Source organism: Heloderma suspectum, chromosome 1 (genome assembly GCF_057233095.1).
Source record: "Heloderma suspectum isolate Gila_16-S chromosome 1, 16-S_ref, whole genome shotgun sequence".
NCBI classification, from domain to species: Eukaryota; Metazoa; Chordata; class Lepidosauria; order Squamata; family Helodermatidae; genus Heloderma; species Heloderma suspectum.
In genome coordinates, this window is record NC_139458.1 from 172,260,628 (window position 1) to 172,275,278 (window position 14,651).

Consider the following 14,651-nt stretch of genomic DNA (forward strand, 5'->3'; position numbering starts at 1 on the left):
CCGCAGGGCCGATCCCATGCGCACATTACACAGCCACGAACCCAAGCTTGACCCCGGAGCCTGCAGGGCGAGCCGCTGCCTCGCGCCGGTACACGCGCTCGGCGGCAGGCGCAGGTGTACCGCGGGGACGTTCTTTTTAAAGCGCGCACTTCGGCCGGGAAGCGTGTGCAGGCGGGAAAGCTAACGTGCGAAGCGGCCGTTTTGGAGAGGAGCAGCGGGCGGGCGGGCGGGGGGCCTGCGCGTGCTTCCACGTGTACGCGGCCGGCGTGTGGAGAAGTTTGCGTGAGGAAGAAGAACGGCCCGGCGCCGGCCTAAGTTTCCCGACAGCGCCTTTCGCGGCGGCCTCCGCTTCACCCTCCGCGGCGGCGTCCGCTGCCGTGCGGCAACCGAGGCGGGCAGCGGCGAGGAGCCGGCGCCGGGCCGCGCCACCCTCGCGGCGCGCGCTGGTCGCCGGCTGGGCCTGCGCGCGCCGCCCCGCGCCGCCTCCCCCCCCGCGCCGCGCCGCTCCCTCCCCCGCCCCCCGCGCTCGCGCGGGGCTCTCCCCCGCCCTCCTCCTTCCCCGCTCTCGCGTTGGCTGCCGGGATCGCTGGCCGCTCTGGTTAATGTCCGCCATGTTTGCCATGGCGCAGGGAGCGGATCGAGGGAGCCCGGCGCGGACCTAGGGCTGCGGGCGGCTCTTCGCGGGAGCTGTTCCGGGGCGGCGGGGCTCTCCATGGTGTGTCGGGCCGGGTTCGGGAGCGGCTGGGCGGCGGCGGCGAGGCCGTAGCGAGGGTCCCCTCGCCCCCCGGCTCCCCCAGCCCGGCCCCGGGGTGTTATTGTGAGGGGAGACAATGAGCAAACTCTCCTTCCGAGCCCGGGCGCTAGACGCCGCCAAACCGCTGCCCATCTACCGCGGCAAGGACATGCCCGACCTCAATGACTGCGTCTCCATCAACCGGGCCGTGCCGCAGATGCCCACGGGCATGGAGAAGGAGGAGGAATCGGTAAGGGAGCCGCGCAGGGGGGGCCCACCATTGTTTATCAGACGTCCCCCTCCCCTCACGGGAAATAGGCCATTGGCATTCACCAAGCGCCGCTACGCACGCTCCCCGCCGCAGCGACGCACGCTCCCAATGGGGTCCTACGTAAATGGCGCAGCGTAAGCACTCCTCCGACGCCGTAAGCGGGGCCTTACTCCGCCATCTTCTTTGCGGCCCTGGGACTCGCGAAGTGTTTTGATTAGCGGGGAGGGGGAAGAGGGGGGAGGCCCTTACGTTGGCGTAGCCGGAGGGAAGCGCAAAAGCCGTCCTTGAATGGGAGAGCGTGCGCGCCGGCCGCTCTTAGCGGAGCCTGCCTTGTGCTGCTGCTGGTCTTCAGTTCTTTGCATTTGGCTGTGTGACTGGAGCTGTATGACAGCAGTTGCTAGAGTTGCTAGATATCTCTTGATTTGAGGGAGTGTCCTTATTTCAGGGCATCAGATCTTCGTATAGCAGACCGTGCTTGTTGTTGTTATGAATTTAAAGCTGGCTGCTCTCCTAGCAGCAAGTGGCGATAGCGTTTCCTCCGGGATAAGTAGTAAAGATCTACGTGATGTGAAAATAGGCAGGGTCTTGCTTCCCTTTGATTTTAATGACATAACGTGGTGCCCAGTCTGTAAGGCGCTCAGATGCTGTCTTTTTATTCTGACATCCTAACTTAATCAGCCCAACTTAAAAGGAAGATGGGCTGAAGCTGTCAGTTGCTTTGGCTACTCATATGTGTCTTGCAAAGCAAAATCGTTGATTTCTCTGGGTTATGTCTATATGTGCGATTCAGCAATATTCCATTATATTTTAGTTTCTTCCCATTGCTGAAACATGACTGACAGCACAATCCTGTATATTTGTACTCGAAAGCAAGGCTTTTAGAGTTTAGTGGGCTTACCTCCAAGTAAGTGTGCATAGGACTCCAGCCTGCGACTTACTGGTTCACAAGAGGACTGTAAAACATCACCAATGTAGTTGGAATTGAGTCATATCTTCACATAATGACATTTGCTTGTGGTGGCTGAATTTATGTAGGTGTGAAATGCTAGTTTTCTGTTAGTTTACATCTCTGTTAGCTTGTGATGTTTTGAATTTAATCCACTGTGACATTTTGGATTTTAATTTCAAGATTGTACATGCAACACATGTGCCTGAAAAAACAGATAAGATAGCTCAGCTGTGGGAATACCTGCTGTCAGTAATATTGGTGCTGCTTGTGTAAATTTGTATTTTTCTTAAAAGCAGAAGCTTGCACATTTAGACTAACTTTGGCTTACTGTGTATAAAATGTCTCCTAATGTCCCTGTGTTTTCATGCAGAGTTGATAGTAAATGTATCAAGAATTTCTTCAATGAAAAGATAGCTCCACCTCATTGCCAGCCCACTGTGTGTTTGATTGGATTTTCTGAGATTGTGACTGTCAAAAGAAGGCTACACAGCTTTGTGATTGGCTTGCTCGTTTTACTATTAAAACAGAGAGGCACCTTTATAGTCTTTTATTGGTAACTCAAGATTATAACCTCACTGCATTTTCACATATATTATTGTTTATAATATAGAATGTTCAACACTGCTAATTTTCCAGCTGTCTTTTGTTTTTGTTAGGCGATGAATTAATACATGTGTGCATTTTTAAAGCAACCTATAATCAAGCTATATTTACAAATTTGGCTTTTTTTGCGGCACAGTTTAGTTTAAGAGGATAGATTTATATAGCTTTGACCAACTTGGAAATACAAATTTGTGGAAAGTGGGATGGTTTAAAATTGCAAATGTAAATCCTTTTAATTGTTAAATCAATACATTCTCTTAAAAAAATAGATATGAAATATTGTATGTTTGAGTGTGTGATTTTAATAAAACCACTTCAATTTTTTTAAAAATTCAATATATACTGGCTGACATTCTTTATTATTAGTTGTTTTGAAACATAAACCAATAGAGCAGTCCTATAATTTACAGCCCAGTACAAAATATGTTACTTGAAAATAAATCCTATTAGTTTCATTCAATCCCAGCAAGTTGGGTTGTAGCCTTGCAGTGCAATCCTATTCAGATTTACTCAGAAGTACCACACTGTCTAATGGGGCTGATTCCCTAGTGAGTGTTCTTAGGATTGCAGATTGAGTAAGCATATAGCCCAGCCATAGCCATCTTTCCTTAGAAGTCCCATTGATATCAACGGGATTTATTTTGAAGTAAATTTTATATTTATGATGTTTATGTTTTTCAGATGAACTTCACAAAGTGTTTTCATAAAATAATTAAAACATCAGTAAACCATGGAGTTTACTCCCTCTCATTGAAGGGTTCTCCAAACATGACTATCAATTCTCATTCACTATCCTACTTCCCCCCCAATACTGCCTCCACCCCCAAAATAGTTCAAGGAAAATCTGGCACCACATGATAGTTGTGGGGGCGGGGGGCTTCTCCGCTGGGCTACAGATGTAAGTTTGGTGCTGGCTGTTTTCTCTGCAGCTAAGAAGTGACTCCAAGCAGCAGAGTCAGCTGCTGCTTGGAGTCACAGACAAGATGGCAACAGACTGTCAGGTCAGGGTATTGGCTGGTCCTTAAAGGTGCTACAGGTCACTCCCCCCACCTGAAAGTGGCTAGCAAGAAAATGTGGCACTGGATAATAATTATGGTAGGCAGTGGTTCTCTTCCACTTCATTACAGATATGTTTGATTGCCAGCTGTTGTCTCTCTCTCTCTGCAATGACCCCAATTGACAGCGAGGGCAGCATCAGCTTTGCAATTATAACCATTTCTCTATAACTTAAGCAAATTGAATTTGATTGCATTCTCACTGAGTTTTGCTTGCTCTTTTTTCTGTTTGTGAAAAAAGTTCAGGATTGCTGCTGACAGTAGCTGTGTCAATTGCAATAGGGTGGCTACTTACATGAAATGGGTATTTAGTAACCCCTGTTGTTGTCGTTGTTGTTGTTGTTTGCATGAGGCCATTTATAGAAAACATTTTAGTTGCATTTTGGTTCTCCGTTTTGCTTATCATTGCCATTGATGATTAGGAATTGTGCTGGGCCAGACAATTGCAGCTTAAAGTTGGGAGGCAGTAGTTAGACACAACTTTTGGCAGAACTGGTTGTATTCTTTTTTTAAATGATGGGACAAATTCTGCACCAAGGTCACCCGAATTATGTTGTTTGAATTAGTTTTGCAGCTGGCTAGATTTAGGTAATGTGTGGAATATTGATTAAGTTGATTAAAGCTTGGAACGTAAATAAAAAGATGACATGTTGCAAGACCACTTCGCCTAAAATAATTGTTTAAATTACCACTTCATTTTCTATTAGTAAGTGCATATCTTTTGATAGCAATCTGTTTTGCTAGTACAGTATCATAGACGTATAAAGAAGAAAAATGTGAAATGAAATTTGTCATCTAGCCATGGTAGCACATGCGTTAGTTACATCCTGTTTGAACTATTGTAACACACTCTGTTGGGCTGCCTTTGCAAAGTGTTCAAAAATTTCAGCTGGTCTAGAATGCTGTGGGCAGACTGTTGGCTGGGGACAGTTACAGGGAGCATCCAACTTCCTTGTTACAAAAGCCTGACTGGCTACTGGCCTCTTTCCAGGCAAAATTCAAAGTGGTAGTTATGACCTATAAACCCTATATGACTTGGGACCAGGCTATCTGCAAAACCCCATTCTCCCATATAAGCCTGCTTGCGTTTTAAGCTCTTCAGGAGAGGCCCGTTTTTTGGTCCCACCACCATCTGAGGCATGTTTGGAGGGACTGTGATTAAAATGTCTTCTGCTCCCGGGGCTCTGGAACCCTCTGCGAGGGAGGCTAGGTCAGCTCCCTCTCTGTTGTCCTTCAGCCAACAGTATATAAATTGGTCTGCTGTTGAAAGGGACTTAAATGTTGGGTGCTGGATCAGTCTTTTATTGTTGTGTTTTTAATTTGTTTTTATGTGATGTTTTAACCAAGAACTTGTTTTAATTGATATTTTATTATTGTTAGCTTTCTTGAGTGCCGGTTTTGGTGGAAAGGCAAGATATAAATTTAATAAATAGTTTTAGTTTTGTGATGTTGCTTGTGATGTAAAGTGTAAATCAGCTTTCCCTGGCCTGGTGCCCCCCAGATATGTTCAACTATAACTTCTATCTCCAGCAAGCATGGCAATTGATCGACTCATCAGATCTTGATCATGAATAAACACAGCCACTTCCAAGTGAAAACTGAAGAGGGTGGGGATGCAGCTCCCTGCTGTTCAGAGTCCTATCCTTAATTACTGAAGTTCTCAAATGCCGCAAAGGAAGCCAACTTCCCCCTTCATCACATATGGAAATAAAAGATGATTCTAACCTCATTGTGTGTCAAAGGAACCCAATGAAATACCTTGTTTTAAATTGTTTTAGATATTTGTTGTTGTTATGTGATATCTGTTTTATGTCCCTATGTGAATGGTTTTATTTTATTTAATGCTTTTTAATTTTTGTGGATTGGCCAAAGGGTTTCAGCTATGGGGTGATATGAAATATAATAAATGAATGAATGAAGACGAGGCAGGCAATATGGTGTCTATGGGTACCAGTGCACCTCAGGAAACCTTCTCTAGGTTCCTGCCAAGGTGCCCTAGCCTCCCCCCACCACACACACACACACACACACCTTTTTTATTAACAAATTTTCTTGTGGGTAGCTGGGATTGCTGTGAAATAGGTTTCTGTTGGTACTGAAAACTGGGTTCAAATGAGATGTTTAGTGTGTTGGGGCTCATACCCCACCTCTGCCTTGTACTCAGTCTTTTGGGCAAATTACATATCCCTTGTGACTAGCCACACCTCCCATGACAGCCATTTTGTGGTGGTGCACACAACAGTTTCTCAAATGGTCAAATGTGCCTACAGGTTGCCTGGACATTATAAGATGTCCAGTTCTCCCCTCACTTTAATTATTTAATTTAACCATGGTGTAGGGTAGGGATAGGCAACCTGTTGCCCTCCAAATGTTTTGGGGCTAAAAACAGTCCTCAACTTTCTGGGGGAGATTTGAGGGGGCATGCATGGGGCTGCAGGGGGGGAAGGGAAATGCGAACCTCTAGTTCTGCTGGTGGCAGGACACCATTGGATACAAATGGCTACACGTCCCATCAGCCTCAGTCACCATGGCCAATGGTTGGAATTATGGGAGTTACAGTCCAGAATGTCTGGAAAGTATCAAGTTGCTTACCTCGGTGTAGTGTTGTGATGTTACCAATGTAAACTAGGATTGCCCTCATAACTGGAGTTGGAATTCCACTTCAAACTCTCGTTTTGAGGGCAACCTTGTTAGTGCAAATGCTGTTCTAATATTTTTTTAGGGCTCAGTCCTATGGCCGCTAGACAGCCATAGGATTTTTAGTTTTCTGGGAACCAAGCTTGGATCCAGCACTCCAAGGTTGGTTCCCAGAAAACCACCTCCCTGCCACCTCATAGGCACTGTGGTTCGTCCCTGGCTCCACGCTTGTAAGAGCAGTGTGGAGTGGGGGGAAAGGGGGTGTTCCTAGGGAAGGGGAGGGTGGAAGCACCATTACGACGCTTCCTATGCGCCATCTTGCTCCCCTGCCCCGAAGTGCCATGGCTGGACAGCCAAAATCAGCCGCCTAGCCGCAAATGCAGTGCAGCCGGAGCACAGAGGAGCAGATCCCTTCTGCACTCCAGCTGCCCTGCATTGGCTAGCCAGTCGCCTCCAAGTCTGGAGGTGGCTGACTATCCCCATAGAATTGTGCCCTTAATGGGTTTTATAGCTCATGAGTTAAACAGCAAATTAAAAACCCAATGTATTTCTCTTTTGAGGTGTGTTTTTTTTATATACTGGCATATATTTTTCTCTTGTCAATACCGTTCTAAGCATCTCTGCAGGTATCAGATTGAGAAATTGTATTTTATTTTTAAGAAAAGAGGTGTTATTTTAAGCTTTTTGCAAGCTGTGGAGGCTGCATGCAGACTTGAGTTCAGATGTTCTAAAACATTCTACAAAATATGTAGAATACATCCAACAGGAGGAAATGGTGTTTGACCTGTCATAACCACACTCCCTTCCAGTAGAGAATCATAAGAATATGGCCACCCATTTGTTTACATACCACATTTGCACAAATGTTGCTGGGAAGTGGGACCTTTCAGTGTGGCCATACTGAGTCAGATATTACTTCCTCTGTTGGGGTTGAATCCCACATGGAAGGTTTGGAAATTTCTGAACTAGCTCAAACAACTTCAGCATTTTGAGTTCTCTATCTTTTGGCCTAGTGGGAATGTACTGCCAGTGACTGAATTTAATCAGTTCAGTGGATTTGGTCAAAGATTTTCATCTTCAGTATGAGCAGAGGAAAGAGACAACACTTCACATAGATGCACTTAAGACAGTTTCAAAATACAATAAATGGTTGTGTCCTGGACATAGTCCAATCATGTACATATTTTCACAGAAATAAGTCCCACTCAGTTTAATGGGATCTACTGAAAAGGAAATTTACAGATGATTACCACCCTGACCACAGGAGGAGAGGTGCCTTTTGATTTACTAACAATGCAAAGTGTGTTTAGGGTTGAAGCCTTATTTATTTATTTATTCATTCATTCATTCATTCATTCATTTCATTTCTATACCGCCCAATAGCCGAAGCTCTCTGGGCTGTTCACAAAACTAAAACCAAACAACACACAATAAAACAATTTAAAATATATAGAACATTAAAACCACAATATAACAATACAACCACAATAAAACCTAGCAGCAGTACAGGAGTTTAAAATACAGATTTAAAACAGCAAAGATAAAAATTTAGAAAGCTAAAATGCCTGGGAAAATAAAAAGGTCTTCACCTGGCGCCGAAAGGAGTACAATGTAGGCGCCAGGCGAACCTCACTAGGGAGCTCATTCCAGAGCCGGGGTGCCACAACAGAAAAAGCCCTCCTCCTAGTAGCCACCCGCCTCACTTCCTTTGGCAGGGACTCACGGAGAAGGGCCGCTGATGATGATCTTAAGGTCCGGGCAGGCACATATGGGAGGAGGCGATCCTTCAGGTAACCTGGCCCCAAGCCGTTAAGGGCTTTGAATGTTAACACCAGCACTTTGAATCGGGCCCGGAAATGGACTGGCAGCCAGTGCAGCTGGAAAAGTACTGGCGTAATATGAGCTCGCAGGCCAGTCCCTGTTAACAATCTTGCTGCCCTATTTTGGACCAGCTGAAGTTTCCGGACCGTTTTCAAAGGCAGCCCCACGTATAACGCATTGCAGTAATCCAGACGAGAAGTTATCAGAGCATGGATAACTGTAGCTAGGCTATCTCTGTCCAGATAAGGGCGTAGTTGGTATACCAGCCTAAGCTGATAAAAAGTGCTCCGTCCCACTGAGTTCACCTGTGCCTCAAGTGACAGTTCTGGATCCAAGAGCACCCCCAAACTACGAACCTGATCCTTTAGGGGGAGTGCAGCCCCCTCCAGAACAGGTTGAATATCACCTAGCCGGGCAGACGAACCACCCACTAACAGTACCTCCGTCTTGTCTGGATTGAGTTTCAGTTTATTAGCCCTCATCCAGTCCATTACCGTGCCCAGGCACTGGTTCAGAACAGCCACTGCCTCACCTGGTTTTGATGAGAAAGAGAGGTAGAGCTGGGTGTCATCCGCATATTGATGGCACCTCAGCCCACACTTCCGGATAACCTCCCCCAGCGGTTTCATGTAGATGTTAAACAGCATGGAGGATAAAATAGAGCCCTGTGGAACCCCATGGCACAATTGCCATGGCACAGAGCAGTAATCCCCCAGCACCAGCTTCTGGAATCGGCCATCCAAGTAGGAGCGGAACCACTGTAGTGCAGTGCCTCCAACTCCCAACCCAGACAACCTATCCAGAAGGATACCATGGTCGATGGTATCGAAAGCCGCTGAGAGGTCCAGGAGAATCAACAGGGTCGCACTCCCCCTGTCCCTCTCCCGGCAAAGGTCATCCCACAGGGCAACCAAGGCAGTTTCCGTTCCAAAACCAGGCCTGAAGCCCGATTGAAATGTATCTAGATAATCTGTTTCATTCAAGAGTGCCTGGAGCTGTCCTACAACCACCCGCTCAAGCACCTTGCCCAGGAAGGGGATGTTGGCCACTGGCCTATAATTGTTAACATCCTCTGGGTCCAGGTTAGGCTTTTTCAGGAGTGGTCTAATTACTGCCTCTTTTAAAGCAGCAGGCACCACTCCCTCTCTCAAGGAGGAATTTACAACCTCCTGGACCCAGCCAGACATCCCCTCCTTGTTTGATTTAATAAGCCATGAAGGGCAAGCCTTAGTGTTGATTTGGATCTGTTGCAAGATGTAAGCATTCTCAAACCATTTAAATACAGGGGCTACAGTTGTCTCAAATACAACTTGCATTGAAACAGAGAACTTGGATTCAGTGTTCTTATAGGCCCCTTCCAACCCTACTATTCGATGAATTTCTCAGAGTATTAACCTCAGACATTCTAATCTCAAAAGGATTTTTTTTTCAAAATACAGGGGAAAACAAAGTAGAAACTTTGGCAAAACAAATAATTTATGGTAAAGCAAGCCAAGAAATAATTTGAGGAGCAAATTGTTGAAGAAAATGTCTTGATTCAGTAAGGAGAAATACGTTATGGAACTGCATCTCCATGTGCTCCCCCATATTGCAGGGCTCATCCAAACTCTTAACTATGTGCATGTGGTATTTGATGTGAATAGGGATGCACAGCCATAGATGCCAGTTGTTACATGTTAGTAGTTGTCTGTGTCTACAGCAAAATGTTTAAGGTTTATTGTTACTATTTTAACTACTTTATGATAAACCCAGCCCCCCTCTTGGCCTTGTTTGGTCTCAAGGTGATATTTGTATCAAATTAATAAAGGTTAAAATACTTGAATAATTTTAAACTGGAAACTGGTCACTCAAGCAATGGGAAAAAACTAAGATGGAAAAAAGAAGTATTGAAAGATTTAATTGAGAAATGAACAGAAGCTCAATCCATTCTTTACACCTGTCTTCAGTGCAGAAGAAATTGGTGACATACTTATGCATGTGAACTATTGCTTTTTGAGGAATGCTTCTGAAGACTGTCAAGATTTTGGGACTAATTGAAATAAAAAAGTAACAGACCACCAGGCTGGATGGCATTCATTCCAAAGTCCTTAAAGAATTTAATGAGAAATTGCTGATCATTTGTTTGGATTGTGTAATTTATCACCTAAATCAGCTTCTTAACTACAGGATTGGAAGGCAGACAATCACTAATTTTGAGGACAAAATTAGGGTGGGGGGGATCTAAGAGAGTACAGAGTTGTCAGCATAACTTTGGGCCCATGTAAACTGATAATCCTATTAAGGCTAAAAATGTTAAATATATAGAAGATCAAAGTGTAGTGATAAAGAATTGCTAGCTTGTGTCCACAGGTGCTCTTGACAGAAGGCTCTCTAATCCATTGGAGGCTTCCTTCAGTAGAATGGAAAGGAAGGTGACTTTTGTTGATTCCCTCTTCCCCTGCAGCCCACTTCCCATGCTGCATTTCCTCCAACCCTCTGGAGTAGATTAGGTGGGGTGGGGCTGCAGTGGGAAGAGGAATGAGCAAAATATCCCCCCCTCCCCAATTCCACTGATGGAAGCCTCTGCTGGATCAAAGAGCATTCCATCAGCAGAGGGAAACCATTGGATACAACTCTTTAAGGTTTATACAAAGGAAAAGTCTTGCTTCACCAGATTGTTAGATTTTCTTTTGAAGTAATGTCAACAGATATGAAGCTGGGATAATCTAATAGATATTCTATACGTAGAATTTACTAGATTTTGACAGATCACTGATGAAAGGCTTCTGATCAAACTTATAAGTTGCTAACTGCTTACAAAATGGAAGTTTAACAGGTGGTTTCTATTACAAAGTTAAAAACAATGACAGTGCGGTCCCCCAAGGATATATATTTGGAATGGTGCTATTTAGTTATCAATTACTTGGAGTCAGGTGAAATAAAAATAAGTTTTAGATCACTCCAAATAATTCAGTCTTTGTAGACCGTGAACAGCTCCAAAAAGACCTTTCCAAACTGGGTGACTATTCATCCAAATGGTACATGAGATTTAATGTATATTTAAAATCGTGCACGTGAAGCAAAACAATTCTAATGTTGTATATAAGCTGGTGTCAAAATTGGTTGTGACTGTCAAGGAAAGTGATATTGGTGTCATAATGGAAGGATCACTGAAAATGCCAATTCAGTGTCCTGTGGCAATGAAAAAAATTCAAAATCAGTGGAAAATAATTATTACAGAAGGAATTGAAAATGAAACCGCAATAAGCATTGTGACATTCTATAAATCTGCAGTTTGACCACCTCTAGAATAATTTAGAGAGATCTGCTTGCCCTATATCAAATTGAATATTGTGGAACTGGAAAAGGCAAAGACGAGGGCAGCTAAGATAATAAGGGTTTCAGAATACCTAACCTGTCAAGAAAACCTTAACGTTTTAGAGGTTTTTTCCAGTTTGTGGAGGGGTGGTGGTGGAAGACAACCCATTATGGACATGATATGTATGAAAACATGAACTGTTTGAAGAAGGGATAGAGATTTCTGTCCCTCATAATACTAGTACTTGTGCTCTTCCAAAGGTATTGGGAGTGGGCTCAAGACAGGAAAAAAGCAAGTGATTTACACAATGCATAATTAACTTGTGGAACTCACTACCATAGTATGTGATAATAGTGACCGTTTTAGGTAGGTTTTAATTAGATTGGACAATACAGAAAATAGGCATGCCAGTGGTTGTTAGCTGAAATGGACTTTCCATCTTCAGAATCCGAATACCTCTGAATACCAGATGCTGGAAACAAACAGCTCTGGTTGGCCTGCTTGTGACTATTTTGTGGTATGTGACTGGAAGCAGAATGCTGGTCTAGATGTACCGTCCTGTGATGCAACAAGGCAATTCTTGTACGGAGTGTTTTTGAAAGAATTTGTGTAAGTGGTATTGAATGCGTTAAATGCAGAAAATAAAAAGGTAAACCCCTGACTCAGGAAATGTGTTGTTGCATAGTGCAGTGGAGAGAACAGATAGTAACACAATCTGCTGAGAATATCTATGAAAATTATCGATTTGGATTCTAAAGATGACACAGCAAAGTATGCTTCATTGTCAAGAAGTAATTAAATCTTTGTCAGTGATCTCTGTTTTTCCAGAAAGTTTTGAATCTGATTTAGCATATTTGTTTGACTTTAAAATATTTAATAGTCAAAAATAAAAATGTACACCAGATTATTGTACTAATATTAGCAAGCGTGAAGAGTTGTGTGCATGTAAGTATATAGATATATTTATCTGCTAAAGTTAATAACTTTGAAACTTCCCAATTTTACTGGTATTGGGCTAAATCCAACATTATGTGAGCAGGTGTCTGCTTGTGTAACAGAGGCTTCCCTTCTCTGCAGTCCTCTGAATATCCCCCACATCTACTCCACCGGGTCCCCCACACCTCTGGAGTAGATTTGAGGGGGATGCAGAGGATTGAGGGGGGACCATATATGCTGCACCAGCCATTTCTGTTCCACTGGCAGAAGGATGTTATTGGACACAACCCATTGTATCTATTCATTGTGTTACTAAATAATTTTATGTAAGAATACATTCTTAGAAATGGGATTTTTTTCAGCATAAAAATATAGCAGTGGGAAATTTTCCATTTATATAGAACTTTGGGTGGAAAACTTTCTGCCCTGCTCCACTGATTTTTGTTATACCTGTCATACAATATTTCAGTTTATAATTGCTTGAAAGGAGGAAAAACAAGTGTTCCACATGTGCAATGGGGAGGAGGGAAAGGAACTCCTGTTGCCTGAATGGACATCTCCTTGTGTAACATTGGATGCATCTCTATACCACTAAAATTAGGAAGTTTCAAAGTTGTATTTAACTTTTTCAGGAAAGTATATCTGTGAAATATGCCGTTTGTTCTTCAGGTGCAGTTTGTTCATCCCGGGACAATTACTACTTGCCCCTGGTGAGCAGCCAGGTGGTAAATTACAAAGCTCTCATATATTCAGTCTTAAAACAAAACATCTTTGGTATAGAGGAACATACACATGTGAAAATTAAGCATGCCAGTCCATAAACAAATAATGGTAGTTTTCAGATCCTATCATGAACTGTTAGAAAATTTGCTCCGTGATATAATTTTGGGCAGATAAGTTGCTTTGTTACATAAATGGATCTGTTTCCCCTGTTTTGCTGCCTTTTTCTCCCTCCAGTTGTATTGTTAGAAGTTTGGTTTTGATTTTACTGCCTCACTTCCTGGACTAGATTCTGCTTCTACAGGTCTAAGCTAGTTATATGGTAGTTTCTCTGGTTTCTTAGTTTTGATAGTTGACCAAATAATAATGGCCAGGATCCAAAGTACTACTTTAGGTGCACTCAAGGGTTTGGGTATGGTGAGTCAGATTTTTGTTTTCCTTCAAACAGTAGACCCCAGTGCATATCATAAATTGCCTTTAAAACACCCTCATTTTCCAAAGAGGTTTTCCAGGAGATAAAGAGGGTTGTGGTACAAGAAACACAATCCCATTGGCTTGTGGAACTAGGTGTGCAGTGCTTGGATTTAGATTGCTGCTTCTATTAGAAATGGTGTAGGTGAGGCATTTTCTTAAAGAAGATTGGGTTTAAGAGTCCATACTTGCCCAGTGCAGTTATTATGTATAATAATACATAATATGTTGTGTATTATATTATATACATAATATTATATTATGCCATTTAATGGCTTCTTTCCTTTTCAGTATGATAGAATTTCTTCTTTGAAAGAAGTTGAAAATGTAGGCCAGTTGGTCTTGAAGAGAGTTTGACGCATCTAGCTTCTTTCAGTGTGTATCTTAATTGTATGTGTACCTGTGTTGATGGTGTTGAGAATCAGTGGAGCAACCCCTTTTCTCTGCAGGTTTCTTTTTTACTCCTGTAAGTTTCTGCATCTAATTCCTGAAGGGTGTAATCCTATGTTCCTTGAAAGGGCATCCAAGGGACCATTGGATATTTCAGACTTCCCTCTCTGTGGGGGGAAAAAAGGCTGGAAGCCTCTTCCATCGTCACTCTTCTGCTGTTGGTGTTCTAGTGGTGATAGAGGTGGAAAAGGGATGTGTCAGGGTAAATTGAGGAGACCTTGGATCTGCAAGATCCTAAGCATTCCTTTGTTTCCTGGACAGCCCCCAAAGAAGTCCTTGTATAGTTTATTTCTTCCCATTGCTTTCAATTGGGAGGTAATATTTTAAAAAGGTAAATCCCTGCTCAAAAACAGGCAAAACGCCCTATCTATGTCCTGTATAACAGAAGGGCATTGTGTGCAGGTCTCTTCTACCCCCCCTCCACGCCCATCTCGATCACTGTGTAAAACGTGATATTGGTTCCATTGCTTTTTTTGGTGATTTGCTTGTCCAAAAACTGCATAAAATGATTTTTGTCATACAAACAGATTTTTGTTCATTTTCCTCTATTAGTTTAAAGGGGCTTACCCATGACAGTTTAAGAGCCTGCATAGTGAGTTATATAAGCATTGCTTTTTGTGAGATTTGAATATTATCCCCCTTTTGGACTCCTACATGTGTTGAAAGGTGGTTGGCTGTGGCATGACGTTGCCTGGCTGATACTTTTC

General features: G+C 43.4%; 1 protein-coding gene across 1 annotated transcript in view; it reads left to right on the top strand.

The window, feature by feature from the left end:
• Positions 1-579: 579 nt before the first annotated feature.
• EPC2 (enhancer of polycomb 2) overlaps positions 580-14,651 on the top strand; it is a 62,618-nt gene continuing 48,546 nt past the window's right edge. The window contains exon 1 of the mRNA XM_084810282.1: positions 580-983. Coding sequence (XP_084666408.1) covers positions 831-983 — 153 coding nt within the window. The 5' untranslated portion in view covers positions 580-830. The remainder of the gene's footprint in view (positions 984-14,651) is intronic.